Genomic DNA, 23,418 nt, shown 5'->3' with positions numbered 1-23,418 from the left:
TCTCCCATGATCTTTGTCAAATCTGTGGTGTTTAATGATGATCTGTGTTATGCTTGAAAAGGACAGAAAGGAAAGGCCTTCAGCTGGCCATTCATGCAGTCTCTCTTCATGGGAATCTGCAAGGTACTTTGGAAGGAACAAAGGAGTGCAAAGGCTAGTTTGCATCTCCGTCATGGGTCCTGTGGATCAGGAGTAGACCTACAGGAGGGTGAGGAGAATCCTCCCTCATCTTTTTGTCTTTGTCAGTAGGACTGATTGACATCAGAAGAGCCAAGGGGTGGAAAAGAGCTTAAAAAGAGCCAGATGCATTCGCAATGCTTTCATGGCAACTGATGGCGATCTGGCAATTATGAAGCTTCTCTATAGCACTTAATGTCTTCAGAGTGCCTTGCAATCAGGTTTATTAGTCACCCTTCACAGCCGCCACGTGAAGCTAATTGGTAGGGCTCTCCATGTTCGCCTCTCCATTGAGGACAAGTGACTTGCTGAGGGTCAGGCAGCAGCTAGCTTATGGAGCTCGTTAGTCTCTGGGTCATTTCTCTCTGGAGCTAGCAAAAGACTTAACTTTTTTTGTTTTTTTTTTTTTTTTTTAAGACCACTCTGGCTAGCTTAGGAAAACTTCTTATTACTGGTTAACCTGTTTTCCTCTTTTAAAAATTCCTTTTTAAAATTTGCCTTTTCTCAAGCTTTATGATGTTGCTTCTCAGAACTCTCCAGGAAATTTTAGCCATGCATTTTAAGGTTCAGCCAGGTCGTTTACTTGGGGAATGGTCTCAGAATTTTGGCCCTAGAGACTTGAAGAGAAACAAAAGTTTTTAACCAGGCAGCCTTGGTTTGTGGCATTAGCTGTGGTCAGAGTTTGTGTGGAGGGATGAGGGGAAACTTCTTTCTATATCAGCTTTTTATGCTATCTTTTACCCCCAGAACCTCAGAGAGACTAGACAAAAGCAGTGACCTGCTATTTGGAATGAGAAATGTTGTTATTTATTGTTAGATTAATGCAGGGATAGGCATTCAAAGATAGGTGATTAGTGGGCTTCCCCTGCTTTTCTTAGTATAAACAAAACAACCCCTAACAAATGTGGAATGGGATTTCTGTAGATCATGGAAAGCTGATTGCTTATATTGGCCATTCTTTCAATAGTTTACCTCTCAAATATTTTTTGAGCACCTCCTGCTTACAGATACGGCTTTAGACAATGGGGATACAGTCCTGAATTCATGCAGCTTACATTTTAGTGGACTATTATTTTTAAAAACGTTAAATATGTAATACTGTGGAAGTAATAATCATTTTGAAGGAAACAAAAGCAGGGTACAGAACTGGTAAGTGACTGGAGTGAGAGGGTGTTTTGCATGGACTTAGAAGAAGCCTCTCTGAGGAAGTGACATCTGGAGGGACGGAAGAGTATGGGAAAGCATCGCAGGGATTGAGAACAGCAAGGGCAAAGGCTTTCAGTGGGAGTGAGCTAGGTGTGTGTGAGGAAACAGGCTGCAAGAAAGCTAGTGTGGCTGGAATAGAGTCTGTGAGACAGAGAATAACAGGCGGTGAGGTCAGAGACCAGCAGGTAACAAACCTTTGGGCTTTGTTGACCAAAGTCAAGTGTTTGGGTTTGGGTCTGAGTTCGTGGAGAGCCACTGGAGGAACTGAGCAAGGGTGTGATACAACTAGTTACGTTATCAGAAGGTCACTGGGAATGCTGGGTAAAGACCTGACTGAAGAAGTTAGAGGCAGGTGGGGGAGGACATAGGGACATTCATTAGGGAACTAGGTTGGTAGCCTAAGGGTTGTAGGTTGTATCAAGTGGAGGACGGAGAGGGTGAGAAAGTGTTGGAGTCACAGTATATTTTGAGGTAGAGTTGAGAGTGCTCCATGATAGACTGCATGTGGCTTCATAGTTTGAGTACTGACAACCCCAGGAGGGACTATTACAGTGAGTGACAGCCCAGGGTGGTCCAGTGTGGCGGCCCTGGGAAGAATCCAGGATGACTCCTTGGATTTTGATCGAAGTAATTTTGTATGGTGGGTGGCGCTGTTTAAGGTGATGGGGAAGCCTGGGGGAAACAGGTCAGGAGGTGCAGGGGAGTCGAGTTCTGTGTTGGACACGGTACATTCGAGGTGGGCGTCTGTGAGATGTCACCTGCAGGGTTAGATGCATACATCTGGAAGTCCGGGGAGAGGTCAGGGCCGGAGGTACAACCTTGCAAGCATACGTGGGCTGTGGGACCAAATTAGAACTTCTTGTTGAATGAATGTTGAGGGAAAAAGAGGTTTGTGGGCTGTGCCCCAGGACACTCTAAAATTTAAAGATAGGGAAGGAGAAAGTGCAGTCCAGACTGGAAGGAGAGGCTCACTCAACTTCTTTAATCTCCTAGAATTACAGATGACTTGTGTACTAATTCTGCAAAGTGGTTTTACCCTTTATTTTTAACTAACAGGTCCTCGACTTCCTTTCTGAATATTATTGACTTAAATGAACATTTATAGTTTGCATCCAAAACTCTTGCTTTTCATCATGTTATTTATGTTATGAGGTAGGGCACACATAAACCTATTTGTAAGTCTCTTTCTTTCTTCCTCATAAGAGCTATCTGTGAAAAGAGAGCTCACAGTTTTCGAGATGCTTCCTTTTGTGCCCCGATGGCATTCTCACTGATGCGGGGATTTCAGTGCTCCTAGCTAGAGTAGCCCCCCTGGGATGAAGCTGGCTCTAGCTAACTCTCTCTTAGCTTGACCTTCCCATTCTATGCGGGAGCCTTGTGGACTGGTAGACTCCTGGAAGGGAAAGAAGATTCTTCCTTTTGCCAAAGCCAGGGCAGCCAGCGCCACCTCACAGAGTAATGTTTCTTAGACAACTTAACACGGATCTGTCTTAAATAGCTGTTTGGTCCCCGGGGCTCGAGCTCTGTGGCATGTCTACCACCGGCTCCCGGGAATGCTGAGGAATTCAACACCAGCAGCGGCTGGCTCTGTTCAGCAGCCAAATGCAGGGTTAACAAGCACTCCTTTTTGGCTTTGGAGTCTACACTGGCAATTCAGCCGCAGGCCCTGACTCCGGGTCCTACTCCAGCCTCCTTGACCCCCGTGCTTACAAGCATAAAAGTATTCAGATCTGTTTTTCTCAACAAAAATGCCATCAATTTTCACTATTTAATTGATGTCAACCTGATTGGAAAACCATTTAGAAGTGTTGTTGGTTTTTTTTTTTTTCTAGAAATTTCCGTGTTTCTCACTGGGGATTGTATGGATAACAAAAGACAAGAATTAAGCACATAAACTCATTACCTAGAAGCAGAATGTACGTAAATGTAATTGTTCACATTTCCTGCCTATTGTTTAACAGCTTTTTTTTTTTTTTTTAACCGGGCCTTCATTATTATTCTCTGTCTGCTGTCACTCTGGCTACAGAGATACAGGGTGTTTGCCGTCTCAGCCCTTTCATGATATGGATTCTTTTCTTCTGGGGCTTGCCCTAATTCTTGTAAAAAGGCATCCTGTTAACCTCTGTAATTACTTTCATTTATTTTTGAATCTGTGTTTATATATCTGCAAATTTCACCTGGAGTCACAGATATTTCAAAATTACTTAGTTGTTCTCCCAAGAACTCTATTATTTGAGGGGAAATTTTCATCATGGCATGAAATCACAATCAGTTTTATTAAAGATTTTGCGAACTCTCACATGTCAGAAGAAAACCGTTGTGGGGGTATCTGTGAGAGAGATGTTTTGGGGCTTTATATTGTTAATTCCCTCTTCCATTAGATACATGACTTGCCTGGCACTTTCTGGCCTGGCTCACGGCATGACCATGTAGCCAGTGCCCAGCCAGAAAGCCGGGAGCCACCCTGGGTTCAGGTTATCACGAAGGCTCACAGGGTCCTGCCCTGTAGTCCATCCGTATTATCCTTTTCATTCCTTCTGCTGTTGTCTGTGAGCAGGTGGTCATTTTTCATTTGGACTTCTCTGTCCATCTCCTGATTGGACTTCATCCCAGCTAGTCTTGTCCCACCTAGATCATTCTCCACATTATTACTAGAAGGGTCTCTAAAACACAAATTGGGTCTTGTCACCACCCATGCCTTAGCACAGGATGTATTTTAAATCCTTCACATGGTGTAGAAGGTTCTCCACGATCTGACTCCTTTCATGTCATCCTCATTCTTGCTACTCTGCCCCCCACATCTTTCTGAACCACTTCTGTTTCCCTGAAAGTGACAAATGTCTAAAGTTTTAGAGTTTTTTTTTTTTTTTGAATTAAAGCTCCTTGCCATCTCTTCTGTGACTCTGCAGATCTCAATCTGAGCCATTATTGGGCACAAGAAATGAAGAATGAGTGAATAAATATTACCTTCTGGTTTCCCTGGCTGGGAACACCGGGACACTTACAGATTGGCTTACACTTAACGGAGTTGAGAATAGTATCTCTTTTGATGATATTTTATTTTCACCACTTGATGTTTGGCCTTATGTAATGATTTTAATGAGAACCAGCATATACTTTGGATGCCCTGGTCATATGTCTCTTTCTACTTTGGGCCTACTTACCATCCCCAGTGATCTTTTCAGTTGCTATTTTAACATATTTGAGCTTTACTGTAGCTTTAGAAATAAAAGTGATTCAGGATTTTCAGGATGAATTTATTTTGCTCAAATATGAGTAACTGGGTAATGAGAATAAAAGAAAATAATGAGAATTATTTGGAGTTTAACTTACCAAAATATGAACCATCACAGAAATGGAGTTTCACTTCTTGACTCGGGCCATGCTAGCACTCTAGAGGTGTGCTCTAGTTACTTGACAAGTAGTTGAGTGGCTTCTAATTACCCAATGTATAGACACACAAGTCGAGCACTGACACAACTATTCTTGAGATGATTAAGGAAGAGCCACAGTCTCACACCTAGGTTTTGACCATCCAATAATATACTAAGTTTATTGAGCAACTACTATGTGCAGATAGGGTACTAGTCATCACAATTACAAAGCTAATAAAGGTCAAGTACAGTGACCCCAAGGAGCTCAAAGATACATGAACTCTTACTGTAAAATGTGATAGGGCTTAAAATTGAGCTATGAACCAGAGTCTTATCAGTTCACCTTAAGGTGAGTGATCAGACTAATTATACTCATCTGTTAAACAATGAAAGTAGAGTTCACATGATCATTACTTATGCATCAGCAAAGCCAGGATTGAAGCACGTTTTTAAGATACCTATTCTGGGATCAGAGAGGCAGAATATGAATATGAATGAACAGTAACCAGAATCAAGAGCGTGACATCCTGGATCACACTGGTATGGTATCAAGAAAAGCATGAGATCCAGAAAAGTATCACTGAACCCAAACTCAAACGGAAGAAAGTTAGAACAGGAAACAGACTGTTCTCTTGACAACTGTATTTATCTGGAGCCCTATCGTATTTCGTTTATAGCATGACTCATAATACTCCAAAGTGAATTGTCAGTAATTCTCAACAAATTCTTTAGGAGACTTTGTAAAATTCCAAGTTTCAAAATCCTTGGGTTAGGATTCTAGATGCAGAATTGAACTAACCGTTACACTGCGGCCACAGTTATGTGCCTTGAATGGAGAAAGTCCGATGAGCACAGAGCTGATGTTCAGCTGTCGACCCTGGTTCATCTGTATCAGTTATTAACATTAAAACACTTTTATTCTGATTGCCCCCAGACCCTGGGCCTTTCCAGACAACTGGATCCTGCCCAGGATCTCTTTGCAGCCCGGGAACTAAGCAGTGGGTACAGAGAACAGAAGGAGATCTCTAGGACCCCAACACAAAAATTATGGAGCAGAAATTATTATTGAGACCATCACCAGTTAGTGTCTTAACAGGTATTCCCGTGTAGTAGGAGCTCATAGTAGCGAGTGTGAATAATCTCTTAAATGACAGCATTTAGTAGAGTCCAAACAGGTAGCCGGAGCTCAGTGGCCGAGCACGCTGAGGACTCAGACGCACCCTCAGGAAGTCTTCCACCTGTGGAGGAGGCAAAGCTGTAACCAGAGTACAGCTCTTAGCCACCTGTGAAGGAGACGGCAGTCGCCGGTCAGGTAGGGATCTCTCTGATTGCCCTCTGCACGTCACGCGATGCACTCATCTGCCCCGGGATGTTGTTTCCCGGGTCAGGGCCCTCAGTTCTAGTTGCTGACAATTGTATTCTTTCCTAGTGTGACTGCTTAAAATTGAGTGCAGAATCTCTACCTGCCATATTGCTAAGGCAGCTTTATTTCCTTTCATCATTTCCACAAAGCACCTTCTGCCAGTTTTACTCTGTGGGATTGGTGTCTCAATTCGTAAGGTGCTTGCAGCATGCTCTCTCCTCCGAGAGCTCTTTGTTCTTTGGGCCGCTGCCCTGTGCTGCCTGCTTGTATTCTGTTTTTGCTAGCGTTGTTAACAAGAGGTTGTTTGGGGTATTTTTCATTCTTTCTCTTCTGTTAGAAAGAGTAATTTCCTATTTGGGGTGGGAAGATAGATGTCTTTATACTTAGACCACTTGAGGGTGGAAGCCGAGAGAGTTTCCTTTAAAATCCTCACAAGCTCCCAATCATGGGGGCGACTTGGCCTCATCTGCAAAATCTACGAAGCTGTCAGCAGAAATTTGGCTTTGCCGTTTTCCAGTATGGTTCTCCTTCTCTAGATCGGAGTTTCTCAGCTTGAGCACTGTTGACCTTTGGGGCTGGATAATTCTTTGTTGTGGGGCCGTCCTGTGCACGGTCAGGCCTTCAGCGGTGCACTTGGCTTCAACCCATAAATGCCCGCATTTTTGCCAGATGTCCCCATTGGAGGGCCAGCTCACCCCAGGTTGAGAACTACTCTCAATAACAAACATGTGAAAGTAGGTTGACAAATAAATTATAAAATGTGTCGATAAGCAAAGCAAACACATTCATGACAAGGACAACAAAGAGCTGCAGAGCGCTGAATGTGGGCCAGCCGCTGTGTGAAGAGCTCTTCTCATGTAAGTAGCCTCATCAAGGGAGGTACCATTGTACCAGAATTACCCACACTTTATAGATGGGGAAGCTGAGGCTCAGGGAGCTAGCTGCTAGCTGTCGGATCAAGAATCTGAGCCCAGGCAGTGTGAGCCCTAGAGTCAATGACTTGAATTTACCGTGCTGCTCTGTACACAAAAAGTTATGGGATTGGATATCTACCTCGCGTAGCACGGGAAATTACTTAATATTTTAAATCAGTATTGAATAGATTCCTTTAGTTCAATTAAATTTTAAAAATGCACTTTTCTTTGAATATACTCAACTAAATATCATGTATGAGAGCAAAACAGCGGGTCTCTTAGCATTTCTAAGCTCATTCACAGAATCTTTTGGAAAAGATTTGTCAGGGTGACCTCTAAAGCTTCTGTTTGTGGGCTAGTGCAACTTTGTAGTTTGTCAGAATGAAGACTGGTCAAACTGAACAAAAGATTATTTTCCTGATGAAATTAAGCAAAGCATCTGCCTTTGACCCATAGTAAGGAAAGAAAATTCATCCTCCTTCCTGAACTAGGTATGCGGTCTGATGCACTGTATGATAGTTTGACCTAGCTTCAGATCTTATTAAAAATTGAACATCTTTAACTAACAGGAAACCACTTTAGCCGATCAATCTTTAGCTTTCCGTAGTTGGCTTCCTATAATAGATAAGAGGGCTGGGCTCCAAGGTTTGTTACAAATGCATTACATCTGATTTATATCTAAGTGGGAAGCCTGCATTTTATATGATAAAATATAAAAACATTTTTGTGTTAAAGACTTTTTTAATATGTACTTCTATAAGGCCAAGGAATGGAAACTCCTAGAATGTTAATTAAAATTATAATAAAACCATAAAATAGCAAGAAGACAACTTAATTACAATAGCTTCATCTTGTTGGTTCTCTTAAAATTCCTATTATGAATTATAATTTTATTCAACGAGACCATAAGTAATATATTTTATCGTTCAGATGATCTTTTAAGTGGAGCCATTCAAGTGGCTCCTTTTGTTCCCTTAATTCTGAGGAGAAGTCTGTTATTGTAAGGACAATACTAGAAAATATCTCAAGTCTCAACTTTCTTGGCTAAACATCTTCCAGATATCACGTAATAAAAGGCACAATAGTACCAATACATTTTCTCTTCAGTGATAGTAAGGGATATTTTTGTCTTGATCTAGGGTGTTTGCTCACAGCATTAGATTTCATGATCTCTATAATGAGTACTTACCACATAGTAAGTAAACTGTAATTTACCTCCCACGCGGTCTTGACGTAGAGCAGTACTTAGCTATTAGCGTTTAGAGTGGGTCCTCCTGATACATAAATTAATTTATGGTTTACGTACCTGAATATAAAGTGGCTGTTGAGTACACAGATTTCTAGGAGAATAGTAGGGTCATTCAGGCATTCTTTACAAATTTGGAATTTGGGGAAACTGCAGAAAATAAAACTAAGCAAAATAGAACTCCTCAGAAAATAGAAAGTGACTTTTTTAAGGTTTGTTCTCCCAGTTGGCCAGAATCTGGGTTCCCCCACTTCAAGCTCTGAAGTTGCCAGAAACAATTCCTCCTACAGAGTGAGGATTATTATGTTTTATGAAGTAGCCTTCAGAAAATAGCACGATTGACAACTGTAGAGCTAGCAGAGAGCTAAGCTTTCATTAGTACATAAATACCATTCAATTTACTCGGTCAAAATGATGACCAGTCCAGAATACATTTTTCCATGACCTGGAGTGTTTTATAAAGTTGCCAACATGAGTAGAAAGTCAATCATCCTGATTCTAAGAGTATCTTTCCCTTTAAAAATGGTTATACCATCAAGTAGTTTATTCTTCCGTAAAAATCTGACCCACGTAAAAAGAACCCTTTACAACATGCTGAGAGGCACAACTATTATTTCATGTTGTATCTACTTGACAAAAGTGGGGGAATATTGTAGCTAAAAGGCTGCTCCTTCCAGCAGGCTTCTAAATGGCTATAGATGTTACGTTAGATTTCATGGTTATGATGATGAGCTTGTTGCAATGGAGCAGCATTGAGATTCAATCTCACTACACATTAAGGAAGAACGAAAGTAGGAATCCCTATATATCTTACTCAGTCATTGAATCTGAAAATGTAAGATCTGAGAGATGTGTTAAGTCGTGCAGGGAACCAAATCTGGAAGATAGGACTCATTTGTTTAAAAAAAAAAAAACGAAACTGTGGTACTTTCTAATGATCATCTCAGAAATAGAACTACGCAAATTGGGGTGAGAGGTGGATTTTAAGCCATAAACCATACTATAAATTATTGGATGGAATTCTTTTAATGGGAAGAAATTAGACACTGACGCATGAAAGAGCCATGTTCAAATCCATGTTGCTCACAATGGAAAAAATCAAAATAGTTCAAATACATAATTCTTTCTGTTCTATGTGAGGAATACGTGTGGCTGACTTATTTAATAGGTAACTGCTTCTACTGATTCCATAGATTCAGAAGAAAGATTTGTGAGTACCAACTGCTGGTCATCATTACCGTTACTTTTTTTCATTGTTCAGCCTCTAAACATTGTGGAAGAGTGAAAATTAGACCAGTACTATTCACAGCACAGCACACGCTTCTAGGAAGAGAGATCAGTGGGAACTGAAAAATTATGTTGTCATTTTTCAGCCTCCTAAAATTAAATATTCAGACACTGGAATTTGGGGACTATTTGGTGAATTTTCAATATTTAAAAAGAGATCTTAATCCTTAGGACTTAGCAGTCTTAGATAAGGGTCTTAGTGGAAGTTGTCAGGAAGAGGAAATTATGTTCAAGTGAATTCATTTTGCGTCTGATAATTTTAATAGAATTATGCTGGTTAGTCATAGAAAAAAATGAAAATTAGGGGAAAATTTTTTACTTATCTGCTATCTCTAGTTCTAACCAGTGTAGAAATTTGGAGGTTAACTGATTAATAGAAATTTTACTAATGATGTAATAATTAATTTAATGCAGTGATGACCTCTCAGCTCATTACACACTCTTCCGTGTGCACAAACGTTGCTGAGAATTTGATACAGTGTCAGTTTTTTTTAAGTATTCCTGAATAGATCTACCCACCTTGTGTTTAACAAAAGAACGTAGTACTCCCAATTGCATTTTGAATAATTTCTGTTAAGTTCTGAAGTTACACAGTTTTAAGTACTAAGAAGACTTAATTCTCTGTTTCTCGCAAGTAACACCAACAAAACAAAGTTTAAGTAGCTTCAGTTTTTTGCTGAAATTTTGGCATTATCATCTACCTCTTTTTGATAGCTTAAAAATTAGTCAAAAGCTTTTTTTTTTTTTAAATCAGTATTAGCTCTAATAGGACTTTGTTTTTAATTTTTTCCCTAATTCGAGGTGCATGTTATAGCTTGCCATTGTGGTCATTGTGGTTCATTTCATTAAGCTTCTTGTTCTATCTGCTTTCTTGAGACTTGGGAAAGAGTATTTTTCTGAGTGATTGTACTATATTGTTCCAAATATAAGGCCACCCAGAATAGAAGGCAACCTCCAACTAGAAACAGCTCAAATATGGAGAAAGGCTGGGGGCCCAGAGCCCGGCGGGTCTTGCAGTGGTGGCAAGGGTGCCGAGGAATAGGACGATGCCTGCCCACTCTCCCGGTGAGTGAAGACCAGTCAGCTGCTGCATTTGCTTGTGCATACAGATGGCTTCTGTTGCTGGAGGAAAAGTTACAGTGGGGGGAGAGAGCAAATCTGTACACATGAAAGAAAGTTGCTGTGTGTGTCTGAATCTGGGGAGGGAAGCTGGGAGTAGAGTCTTTGATCTCCTAAATGGTCAGCATCAGTATTTTGTTTTGTTTTCCTGAACTTGGGGATGAAAGTCGAGTAACCCTAAGCACTGGAGAAAAGCAAAGGTACCCTGCACCTTTCATGAAAAGTTTAAAAGGCCTGTGGCCATGAAAATGAATTGTCTGTCGACCAGCCCAGAAAGTTGTTCCCTGCCCTTTAATAGGAATCGCTGACCCAAGACGTGGTGCGTACACTATGCGATCATGTGTTGTTTGAAAACAAGCAACCCTCAGGCTGGGAGTCTTATTTCCAATTTTATTAAGATTTTCTTCTTTTTAAATTCCCTGTCTCCGGAGCCAGCCAAGTTACAATTTTAAACAACCAGGCTTACTGTTATTGTAATAAATTCCAAGGGACTGTTTAAAATCAGTTGTTTCACTAGCATTTCACTCAGCATATTTTCAAAATAGTCCCGTGAAAATGTATTCGTCAGCTGAGAGTAGGTATTGATTGAACCTACATAATTCTCCAAATATCGTTCACAAAGATATATAGCCTTTTATTTTAGAGTAATTACATGGGATGTGATAGAATGAAGTGCTAGATTGTGTTATAATCTAGAAAACAACAGAGCACCCATTGGTGTACAACTTCACCAGGCATTTGCTTACCTTTGCAAGTTTACAAAAACCACATAAAATATGAACCTTGATCTTTCTAGTGATGACTAGTCCTTGGCCTACCAAGCGGACTTGAAGTAGAACTTTAATCCCTGAATAAGTTTCCCCACTGTGCAGTTCCTACTTTAGCCATTGTTATTATTAAAGAAATAAAAGAGTGTTTAAGGGAAGAACAGGACTGTCCTTAAGTTTAAACAATGCCAGCTGGCTCAAAGGATTTGGTTTAGGGAAACCAGTTATCATTGATTTTAGAAATTCTTTTAAATCAAAATGCCCTGAAAGATCGGAGGCCCCATGCCCAAGCAAAAGCATGCCAGGATTGAGATGCCTACCATTTTGCCAGTTCTGGGAAGGGGACATTTGAAACAGAAGGGCTGCGCAGCAGAAGGTTGGAAAGGAAGAGCTGGAAGGGGGGATAGCCAAGGATTATGGCCTGCCCGGTGAGATTACCAGTCAGAGGGCAAACTGCTCTACATTGGTCCTAAATAAGAAGTTTGAAGTGACCTCTGCATCACCTCAGAGGCCTTTTCAAAACCATTCATCAGGGTGGTAACAGTAGGGAAAGGGAATAGAAGGGGACCACAGCTATTCAGAGAAGAGCTTCCTTTAGAACTCCTTCATTTCGGAAACGTTTCATCTTTACAGAGGAAGAGGATGTCCAAAATTTGGTGTTGACATTGGGGGCAATGGTAGGCCCTTTCACCACCTTTAAACTTACTAATAAGTTCCCTTCTATTATTTGTTCGGGCACTATTATGTCTGATTTGATCTGAATTACAAATGCAGAAAAACAAAGACATTTTTCCCCCAGAAGGCGCTGGGGCTATTATAATTGGCTTTCCTATGTCATCACCTGCTATTAACATAATCATTCACAGCAATGGAGGACAGAGCTGGAGAGGTCCCCCAAATGTCCTGTCCAACAGCTTCTTCTCCCTGGTGACTAGTAGGGGTGGGGGCAGGACCTGATTTGGTTGTATTATTCTTTGAGCAAGAAAAAGAACATGGCTCCAGTTAGCTTGTGAGGTGGCAAGGATAGCCTTCAAGGACGTAGGAAGAAAGGACAGTGACAATGAAAGGGGGAAGATACTCCAAACTGCAAAAAGGATAATCTTTGTAAAAACCAGTGGGAAATGTCAATTTCTCTACGAGTAGTATGGTCTGCATAAAACCCATACTTACACTGTTGCTGCTCTCGGATTCTCCCTCCCATCCCTAAAATGGACAACACAGAAGCTCTGCTGTAGGTGCTAGAAAATAAATGTCCCTAATCGCCGTGTGTCTTCCCTTTATGAAGCCACACATGAGGTACTTTCAGTGGCTCCTTCTCGGGGTATTAGAGTCATAAAATCAAGGTAAATGGAGCAGTTATTAATCTGTGATGCAAGAAAAAAATATCGGTAGATTTGTTGATGGACCGAAATTAAAATCTCTCACGCACTTCGAGTATCATGATCTCCATAAAAACAGGTTTGGGAAATTCTCATTTGGCTGCTTTTCTAGGAGGGAACATAACTGAAGTTTCACTTTTCCCCACTTCCTGCGTGGGTGACCATGACTCTCCTAGGCCGAGTTAATCAGGCCCAAGTGCTGGTTTTTCAGCAACGAGGTAAAGAGTCACCGAAGTACAAATATGTAATTTGCGGCCATAGTTTATTTTTTAAAAAAACCAAAAAACAATGCTTTCTTAAAGAAAATGCTGAGTTTGGTTAAATCTCTTTGGAAATGCTCTGCTATAGGTCTTTGCCTCCAAAGACACACCGTTTCTCCAATGCACGAATGTGATGTGTGCGTATTTGCTGAGACATATGGAATATAGCGTTTGTCTTGCTGACTGAGCATGTTTAATTCAGCTGCTGAGAGACTCACAAATTCCCTACGCTTGAGTATCTTTAAGTTTTAAAAATCATTCTTGAAATGTTCTTAATGGGCATTCCTGAGGGGGCATGGTTCTCTGTGGCAAATCAGAAATGACATCTGGACATGCATGGAGGTGGCTCTTGGTTAAGTGTTCTTGCTGGTCAAGCAGCAAGTGTATTCCAATTAACAGGTTGAGAGCATCTTAGGACAGGCTAGAGAAAAACTTCACCAAGCGGCTGATTCTCATTTGGCAGTGAAATTGAATACTGAATGACATCTATGCAGTTATAAACGACTTTTGTTTTAATAACAAAGTTGTTGATTTTCTACTAAGGGTTCTTTTAGGTTGTCATCAGGGGCTGATGGGAGTAACAGTCCACCCACCTCTCCAGCTAGCTTCAGTGGACATACCACACCTTCTCAGCAGCCTGAACCCGTGGTACATTCTCTTAAGGTAACCAACTGTGTCCCACCGTTTATCCAGAACTTCAGTTGTGTTGTGGCTTGTTCGCTATAGTCTGGTAGTCCTCACAGTCTTGTTTTAACTGTAGATACTTTAATTTTTGAAGTATTTTTTTTTTGAAATGACGAGTTCGAGTACTTCTGGTTGAATCTCTAGCTTTATCATTTCGTTTTGAGTGATGTGATTCATATCAGTCTGCATCGAGGCTGAAGTCTGTGCATGTATATATCCATGTGTGTAAACTCTCGTTCTGGGTACTTGTGCAGTGTCTGTAGCATGCGTGTCTGCAAAACGGAGTCAAGCGTTGGCCAAAATAAGGAAGGATACCCGATTTTTCTTTCTTCCTGCAATTGAACTACATGGTGCAACCAACTGAAAGAAAATCTTGAACTAAAAACCTCCTCTGTCCCCCATTAAATTAGGTCTTCAACCTCTAATTAATGCTCTTTCATAGGGGATTAGAAAGTAGAGGGTCTTATTCATAAAGCTAGTTTTATTTTTGGCTCTTACTTCAGATCCTCCAAGGAATTCAGAAAAGATTTAGCTGAAATGTATAAGTAAAATTAATAATATAAATATGAGCTATGAGAAGAAACTGACGCAGGCAGTAACACTCACCTTAAAAATTAGGACAGTTTATCAATTCCAAGTACGCATCACCGTCCTTCACATTATCTGTAATTCCTAACACGTAGCCTTGATCAAACCGTTCTGAGCCATCAAGTAGGGAGCGTGCTCCAGCCCCGCCCTCGCTGTAGGAGTTTCACAGCTTTACTAAAACGCTTCTGGTTTCGGAATGATTTATCAGCAGCCTGAAGATGCACTCTTTTGGAGTGGGCCACACTTTCTTTGGCACGCATAAAGCAAGTAAGCAGATAAGAAATTCAAAATATGTATTGGATTTGGTTTTAGCAGGAGATTGCGCTCCCTTGTATTTTGCTGTAACTTCCATGAAATGCGCTGCTCCTCCCGAGCATATACTGATCGCAGGTGAGGGAAGGTAGCCGAACCGCGCCGCTGGCCAGCGCAATCCTGTCCCGGTTGGAATGCCTCAGCCAGTGAGCGACCGAGCGGAATTTGTGCGGGGAGGCACACGAGAATGAGGGGCGCCCCCGGCTCCGGTGGGCGCCTGCTTATCGACTGACCGGCACCTTGCTCTCTGCGGCAGCATTTCGATGCGGCTAAGCAGGAGCCCCATGCTAAGCGTGCTGTTACTTGAGCACGACCCAGACGCTGCTATCTGCAAAGCATCTTAGAACGAAAAAGTGAGCCGCTTCAAACCTGTAGTGTTAGCGTCCGCACTTGCTCCAGCAACACACGGCTCTAATTTTTTCAGGTTGAAAACGGTTTCCACCTGTTGCCTTGTTAAATGGCAAGTGTAGTTTGAATCAGATCAGCATAGTGGGTAGCTCTGCAACCTTTCCCAAATTTTTCACTGCACCTGTGCTCCTAGGGCCTAAAAGGAAGGGAAGAGCAAGGAGGAGCTCTTCAATTTTCTCTGCATTCGTTCTCTAGTTTTCATATAAAATGTTTATCTCAAGAAAGCTGTAATAGAGCACATTAAGTGTCCTCACTCGGCAGGTGGGTGGTACCGAGCGACTGAAGCATCCTTATTGCATACGGGGAGGCTCTCGAATACAGAATATGATTGCTTCCCTGACTCAACTGTGTCATGAAGCAGAAATATGTGCCTGTGGGAAATGCATCGTGGAGATAGCACAATGTAAAAGGAGAAACATAGCCACTCAATGCGTTTTGTTTTTCAGAACCCACAGATCCTAGAGTTGATTTATAGCATAAAATTTTTCTGTTGTGAAAGAATTAGAACAATGGCTCAGTTTCTCACCTGAGAGATCCGCCCTGCCCTGCCCCGCCCCGCCCCCAAATCTCTAGGCTTTAAGAAAGACCTCTGTGGTGGTGGTTTGGGAGGAAAGCGTTGTAATTCAGTGTGAGAAATTAGCCCCCTTATACTAACACCACATTTATCTTGCTTTAAAATTCATGCTATTAATTGGAGCTTCACTTCATTTGGTAGAAATTAACTGATTTGAAGTACACTTCTCTGAGGTGCATTAGAAATTGTAGGCAAATGAGCTTGTTCCAGGAGTTAAGTTTTCTATGCATCTTCAGTGAGCACAGTCAGGATTTCCTCGGAGTAGATGGAGAATGCGAACGGACTCTGAAGTAGTAGTAAGAACGGCTAGCCGTTTTGAGTTAACAAGGGAGTAGTTTGTGAATCATATTTCAGGATTGAACTCCAGTAACTACCCATGTAGACGATCTATGAACTTCACCTGAAGGTCCCACTTCATGCTTAAGTCGTAAATTTTGGCTCAAGTGTTCACTGGTGCCCGTTCGCAGGTGTGACCGTCAGCACTGACCACGATGACAACAGAACCAAGCAGTTCAGCAATGTCACAGTTCAGGGGGGATTCTTAGGAAATGCATTATTTTGGGGGTTTTGTTTGTTTTCTTGGGTCTTTTTTGCTATATTAGTGCTTTGGCTTATATGCGGATATGGAGAAAAATAACACTCAAAACCAAAGTTTTCTCCCTTTTTGACCTATAGAAAGTATGGCATGAAAACTTCATAGATTTGAAGAAATATTATTTTGAATCCATTTAGAGATAACAGAGAAGTGGAATCCTAGGCCTCTAAAATTGCTTAAAAGCATCCCCTCCCAACACTGTCTTTGCTCTAAAGTGTTGCTCAAATATTTTCACTGTAAGGAGCCAGTTTTTCTCTTTGATATTATCTAAAAACCATTTTCATAGTCCTTTTCTAGGCCCTGGGAACATGTCCAGGCAAGAACTGTGACGTCAGTAGTGTTCATGTTCGCTCGAGTTCTTTTGTACATATTCCTGGGTTCTGACCAGTTTCACCTGTCAGTATCATCTCTTTCAGTCCTCTTTTCTATAGGCCATGTCTACATATCATTTGGATTATTTGGCACATCATTAATTATATTGCTCACCTTTACAATGGAGCAAGAGTTACTTTCTCCAAATGGTTGCTATCGTTACATTCTCTTAATGACCCAATTAACTAAATTCACTAATGTCTACAATAATTAGATGCATTCAGTCGACTATTAGATTGCTTTTCAGGGCCATTCGAAAATCAAGTAGAATTGATCCCTTTTAGGTTGCAGAATAATCAACTATTTTAAAAGAAAGATTTTGCCATATATTAATCCACTCTGATATGCAGACACGGAGAAAACCAAAGGTTTTACAAAGTGGAGCTCCTTGATGGTTTAATTCATAACTAACAAGTTTTTTTCCATGTGAAATTTGCTTTTCTTTTTCAACAAATCCAGGTCTTGGATGTTCAGGAAACTGTAGATCGTCAACAGGGTAAAGAGTATGAAAATGACCTTAGTGAGACAGAAAAAGCTATAGTCAGAGAAATGTGCAATGTAAGTTTAATGTGCTTTATTGTGTATTATGTGTCGAAAGCCCTATTGTAGCTTAGTTACCACTTTATGAATATCTACTTTTTTAAAATGCTGGCCAAATGCTTTTATATTTTTATATGAAAATAAAACCTATTCCCCTGGTTTTTATCTTTAGCATATTTTATTGCAGTTTTATTAACAGTCATAAAATATTCAGGTAAGCGATAATCAGCCAAGTCTGGATTCCAGAATGATCCATGAACATTTTTAAATAATTTATTGTCTAAAATATTGTGCTAGTTTTGAGAAATGGGTTTCTGTTTCATACTTTCAAGCAGTACCTAAAAATCAGTATTTAAAAGCCTGTGATAAAACACAGCCTTCTTCAGACTTCTTTATAACCATACTTGGGGGGAAAAATCATGTGATATGGGCATTTCATGTCATGCAAAGTAGTATCTTTACCTTTCAGTAGTGGATTAAAGCTCAGAAAAGTTTAAATATGAACGTGAGAGATAGACACATAGAAATCAGAACACAGTAAAAAAAAAAAATGACATGCTATTTTCATGATGCATACCAATAATGTGATTTGGATTTTATTAATCTCTGGCTAAATTTTGAGTAATATGCATGGGTATATCATTTAATCAAAATATAATTGGTGAAGTTTGGTAAGAAGCTAAATAGAATATTGTAGAGGAATACATTTGTTAAAAGCAAAAAAAAAAACACCATATTAAGCACTGATTTTAATTGGCTCTGTATTGTACTTTTATCCTCATATTCTTTATCAAAATTGCTCAGTAATACCTTTAAGCTATTAAGACCAGATATTCTCATTATCTACTTCCTTGAGGTGTTCTTGAAATCCAGTAAATGTTTTAAGTCCCACAGGCATTTTATATGTGGTGGGGCCACAGTTTTAGTCTCCTGCTTCTTTTGTTGTTAGCCGTTTTCCTTTTGAAACTCCAAGTTATTTTTCTTTCTTGCATATGTTTTCATCAGGTCATTCGTTCTAGAAGTCATAATTTCCGCAGTGCACCAGTCTTCACACCTGTAGCTTTTCAGCCTGGCCTTAGTTTTCAATTTGAATATTTCCTTCAGATCAAAAAGTTAAGCCAAATGCCTTAAAAACAGCCTGTTGCTTCTCATCTGTTTACTACAGAATGAGAAATAAAGTTCAGACATTAGGAATTGTAGAAGTGACCCCAGCTATCATTCCACAGGTTCTCCAAGAGTAGTACAACTGGATCCTTTGTAATTCAGAGGGTGGGTTTCACCCCAGCCACTGCGCAGGTGGAGAGGAAGCTCTGGGTATGATCCCCACATCTGCATTTTATGTTTGCAGAAGTTTAAAATCCCCAAATAAAGTTGCTCCCTCGAATTGTTCTCTAATGAAAAGTCAGGACTACACCCAGCTGTCCTCTGAGTACCAGCAGTCACCACTTTCCAAGTGGGATAAATCTGAGGACTTCCATTTACTTTTCCCAAGCATGAAAAGCAATATATCTTCCACAAAGGACCCTCTCCATTTTTCATAATGAGTGAAGTTCTGTAAAAACACACGCCAGGTTTGCTTGTTTTCTTGCCTTTTTGTTCTGGATATAAGACTTCTGTGACTAAGAAATGAATTTTCTAATGTCCAGAAGAAATGTACTAATGGACTGGGTCTTGATTAGTTCATGGTGATCTTTGTGTTGGACTATATTTCCACAAATGCTTCAGAAGACCATATGCAGTGGTGTGTTTTTCCCTGCAGGATATTACCAGGAAGCCAAAAGCTTGCCCTCCTTGTTTGCCTTTAGGGCTTCTGTTTCTTTGATTCCCAAAATTTGACCAAAAAACTGCAAGCCAACCCAAATCTGATATATCACTCTTACATTTGGAAACTCTTTAAATCCACACTTTTAAAGTATTTTTGTCACCATTATAAATTACATGAACATCCAACACACATAATGCATACTGGAGAATAAAGAGAAAAACAGATTGTGAGAAATTTTCATAGATAAGTAATTTTTTAGAAACTATCTAAGGTTATTAAACCTAGTAGAGGAACTATGTGCTTTTATAAAGTTTTCTCATAAAGTGAGATCACTTCAAAGACTCCGGCTTTAGGATAAGAAGTTTTGCCTCTGTTCGGTGTTCCTCCTGGAGGTCAGTTGTCAACATCTCTACAAGGAAGTGACTGTTAGCCTCATGTCGATTAGTAAGAGGTGCTTTTATTCTCCTCCCAAACTGTGCCACAAAAATAGATTTAGTGTTTCTTACAATGCAGTACCTTTATCTTTTTGTGTTTTTTTTAAAGATTTTATTTATTTATTTGACAGAGACAGAGACAGCCAGCAAGAGAGGGAACACAAGCAGGGGGAGTGGGAGAGGAAGAAGCAGGCTCATAGCAGAGGAGCCTAATGTGGGGCTCGATCCCATAACGCCGGGATCATGCCCTGAGCCGAAGGCAGATGCTTAACCGCTGTGCCACCCAGGCACCCCCCTTTATCTTTTTGTAGTAATGGTATTTTTTTAGGTCTGTTTGGCTCTTGTAAATTCCCTGAGGACAGCTGGAATACTTGACTGGTTGACTCAGACACCCACCTGTTGTTTCTTTTCGTTAACAAGTCACTACTCTGTGTCTACCTTAGTATCACTGGCTCATTTCAGAGTTCTGCCTTCTTGGACTCTCCTTTCACCACATAGTCATTTCAGGGTTAAGGGCCATGGTATTCTACTTTGAGTACTGGGAGAGTGCTTGCATTTTGGAGTTGTAACCATCTAATGCTTTGTGTCTGTGCTTCCGGAGGTATTTGGCTTAGAAGCAGAGGACAGATTCAGACATTCAAAGCATTTTGGTCAGCTGTATGTCTACATACCATGTAAGGGTTAGAAAGGGCAAGTCCATATCATCCCTTGGCTTCCTGATTCAGTGTTTGCACCTTTCCACTATTTATTAAGAAATGAGACTTTGCCTAACTCCCTTGTGGGAACCTTGAGCCCTCCCTTGCTGGATCATTCCTTTCTTATTATTTAAAGACCATAAGTACAACCCTCTTCAAATAGGACTGGTAAATTCTACCACATAGTGGTGTCCACTAAAAGACAGACTAATGGTTTCATTGCCTTAGAAATCAAAGTAGACAGAACCCTATATTCTTATGTATAACAATGACTGGTATTGGGTTTCCCTAGAGTATCTGCTCTATTTAAAATAAATGCAAAAACGAAAAAAAAATATCAATCATGAACGAACTGGTTTTGTGTTCATGTTAGAGCTATGTAAATTTTTAGGGAATAAATCAATCTGAAAATAATCTTTATAATGAATCACCCTAAGGATGGTAATGACTGTTAATTGGGGGAAGGCGGGTGCATTTTCCAATTAGCATTAGCATATTGGTATATCATTGGTGAATTCCGTGGTTTTACTTTCTATTCTTAATCTCATCTCTTGCTATTGTCCCTCTAAAATGACCCAATTTTTGACATATATCTGTTGATTCTTGAATGGATTCTTAATATTTTTCCTGCATTTGGATGCTCTCTGCTTTGATAACCTGAGAGATTGTACTGTTTGGTAGCTAAGATTTATGACTGAAGCTCCTCCCCCACTCTGTAGGAAAAGCCAGGGAAATTTACTAATGGCCCTAAGGCTAGTAGCTCAGGGCTTAAATAGCTCAAGAACTCCTTCATTTTCCTTAGTGGAGTCAACATTTCGGAATCCGTGGTTCAAGATGTAGGATCTAGAAACCAGGATGATTTTGCTCATGTGTTCTTAATTCTGGCTATACATAATTGGGAGCTTAAAAAAAAACAACGGAGGACCATGCTTCCCCTCTACCAGTGCAGTCAGTCTGAGTGGCTGTACACTGTACTTGAAGAAGCTTACACGGTAACTCCCAGAGTTGAGGACCACTCATGTAACTAGAGTAAGCTGGCACATCATTCTTGAATTTTGACCCTGATTGCTGACAAAGCATAGTAGTTCCCTCTACTGAGCAGCTCTTGTGACTTTAGAGACTTCATCACATTTCACTGTTTGAGCTCATTCATGGAGATACTTTGTCTTGTCTTCACATTCCTCTTTGCCCTTTCATAGATACCCCTTTAAAAACCACAGCTCTCTTTGTGGATGGAGCAGTTAAGATGCTTATTTAATTATTTATTTTACCTGTTTTAAGGTTGTGTGGAGGAAACTTGGAGATGCTGCAGGTTCCTGTCCTGGAATTAGGCAACATTTGTCTGGAAACCAGTACAAAGGACCAATGTGAGAGGCACTCTTTCGAACAAGAGATCACCACTGCCAGAGAGAGAGAAAAGAAGGAAAAAGTGGGTTTCCACAAACCTGGACTTATTGAATAACCTAGAGTGATTGTACATTGCACATATTTTCCCTCTAAAACCTTTAGTATTACTCACACTCTATTTCATGTCTCTCATTTCCATGTCCACAACAGTTCATCGCAAGTCAATTTCAAATAGCTTTGAAAATCACCATTTGGGTACCAATATTTTCATTAGAACTAAAATGTTTTTGACTCCTCAGATCTAAGATTGTAACTGGGAAATCTGCACGATTGAAGAATCCAGTAGGGCCGCAGGGTGTTTGATAGAGTTGACTCATTGCACAGAATGGTGGGACTTTCCTACCATGCTGTGTTGAGGAACAGGTGTCCTCCAGCTTTCCAAGTTTGAGAGTTGGGCACCCATTTCTTGTATTTTAGTCAACAAATTACGAATTCCTGGTGCCTAATGAATTTGGATGTAAGATAAGATTAGGTTTCTGGGATTTTGTTTTGACTTTTGAGGTGCTAAAAATATCACATAAATTCTCTTTACCAGCTAGAAGGGTAACAAGACTTTGTAGAGTGCTTATCAGAGCATACCATTTATTTCAAACGATCAAGATCAATATGGCTTTTCTTTTAATCTTGCTATATTCATGAAGACACATCTTGGGGACGTACCAACTTCCATATTCATTCAATGTATCCATTGATGTTAATATTAATTCCAATTAAAGAACAAGCAAACATAATTTTTCTAAGTGTTTCCAGCTGTGAGATGTCAATTTCTACAATTTAGTTTCTAGATCCGCTGTTATATTTAATAAACTTTATGTAAACTTTAAAATATTGCACTGCATTTATGAAAAAAGCTTTCTTTGCCTACAGCAGCTAACGTTTTATGAAACTGACGCATGTCCTTCATTATTGAGGCTAAAAGCTCTTGTTCAGATTGCTTGAGGTTTGAAAAAGAGGTGTGCTAGCTTTGCTTAGTTTCTTATTTTTGGTATATATATATATACACATAATATTAGACTGTATTAGAAATGCTATGATAGGTATTTTGTGTTTTTTTCCAAATGCAATGATAGTTTCTTGTATGAATGTGCAAGAGGCCTGTGACAGAATGCTAAGTTTTTATTGTAGTTTAAGATTATAAAAGTAGGAATGCAACAATTCCCAGTTTTTAGATTTCTTCTAAATTACTCAGATTGGATTCATAACAGATATTCATTGTTGCTGTTGTTTTTTAAATAGACTCATTACAGTGTATTAATTGTCATTGGTGAAGGAATGTGAAGGAATTTCGTTATACTTTTTAAAATGTTGCTGTGATGAAAAAACAGCCTGTTTTCAGAAAATATTTATGAATTAATTTACTATAGAATTATCTCCCTAATTATTGTAATTGGGTTACCAGTTAAGCTTATCTTTCTTTTGAAATGTTATATTATTAGTCTGTAAAAGAAAATCGCTTGCTCTATTTACACCTTCTCTTGTAGAAAAGCTTTCATCCTTAAATTGTTGTATTCCTACACTCTGAAGACATTTAAAACAAGTTTTTGTGCCTGCAGTAGACACTGCAGAAGCTAATACAAGGAACACTGGTCTTTTGACAAAATACTTGTGTAAATTTTGATACTGTATTAAAACTATTTTTTTAAAGTTCTGCATAAAATTGAGTATCAAATATATGTGTTCATCTTAGCAATGGTAATAAATTATTTAATCTCAGTGTTTTTTTTCCTTCAAAATGTTTTTCCTACGTTGAGTAGATTTCTAATACTAAGTATCACAATGTTTCTGTACGATGGTGTTACTGGTGGTAATACAGATGATTCATTATCTTAAATATAGAAGGAATCTTTCAAAATATGCTCATAAGGGATTTAATATTCAGGTTACTCAATTCATACCATTCTGTTATAAATTCTAAATTTAGAATCATCTTTAAGAATATTTAAAAATCAGTG

The 23,418-nt window shown here is 39.8% G+C and overlaps 1 protein-coding gene across 4 annotated transcripts in view; it reads left to right on the top strand.

Annotated features, from left to right (window-relative positions):
- CCDC85A (coiled-coil domain containing 85A) overlaps positions 1–23,179 on the top strand; it is a 187,782-nt gene extending 164,603 nt beyond the window's left edge. Inside the window, exons 4-5 of one of the 4 annotated variants that reach the window (XM_040623462.1) lie at positions 13,636–13,755; positions 21,341–21,521. In XM_040623462.1, coding sequence (XP_040479396.1) covers positions 13,636–13,755; positions 21,341–21,430 — 210 coding nt within the window. In that variant the 3' untranslated portion in view covers positions 21,431–21,521. Of the gene's footprint in view, positions 1–13,635; positions 13,756–21,340 lie in introns of all 4 variants that reach the window. The other 3 variants (XM_040623459.1, XM_040623460.1, XM_040623461.1) reach the window with 3 other exon arrangements.
- The last annotated feature ends 239 nt before the right edge of the window (positions 23,180–23,418 follow it).

Source organism: Ursus maritimus, unplaced genomic scaffold (genome assembly GCF_017311325.1).
Source record: "Ursus maritimus isolate PB19 unplaced genomic scaffold, ASM1731132v1 scaffold_6, whole genome shotgun sequence".
Taxonomy (NCBI): domain Eukaryota; kingdom Metazoa; phylum Chordata; class Mammalia; order Carnivora; family Ursidae; genus Ursus; species Ursus maritimus.
This window is presented reverse-complemented; position numbering and strand designations above follow the sequence as displayed.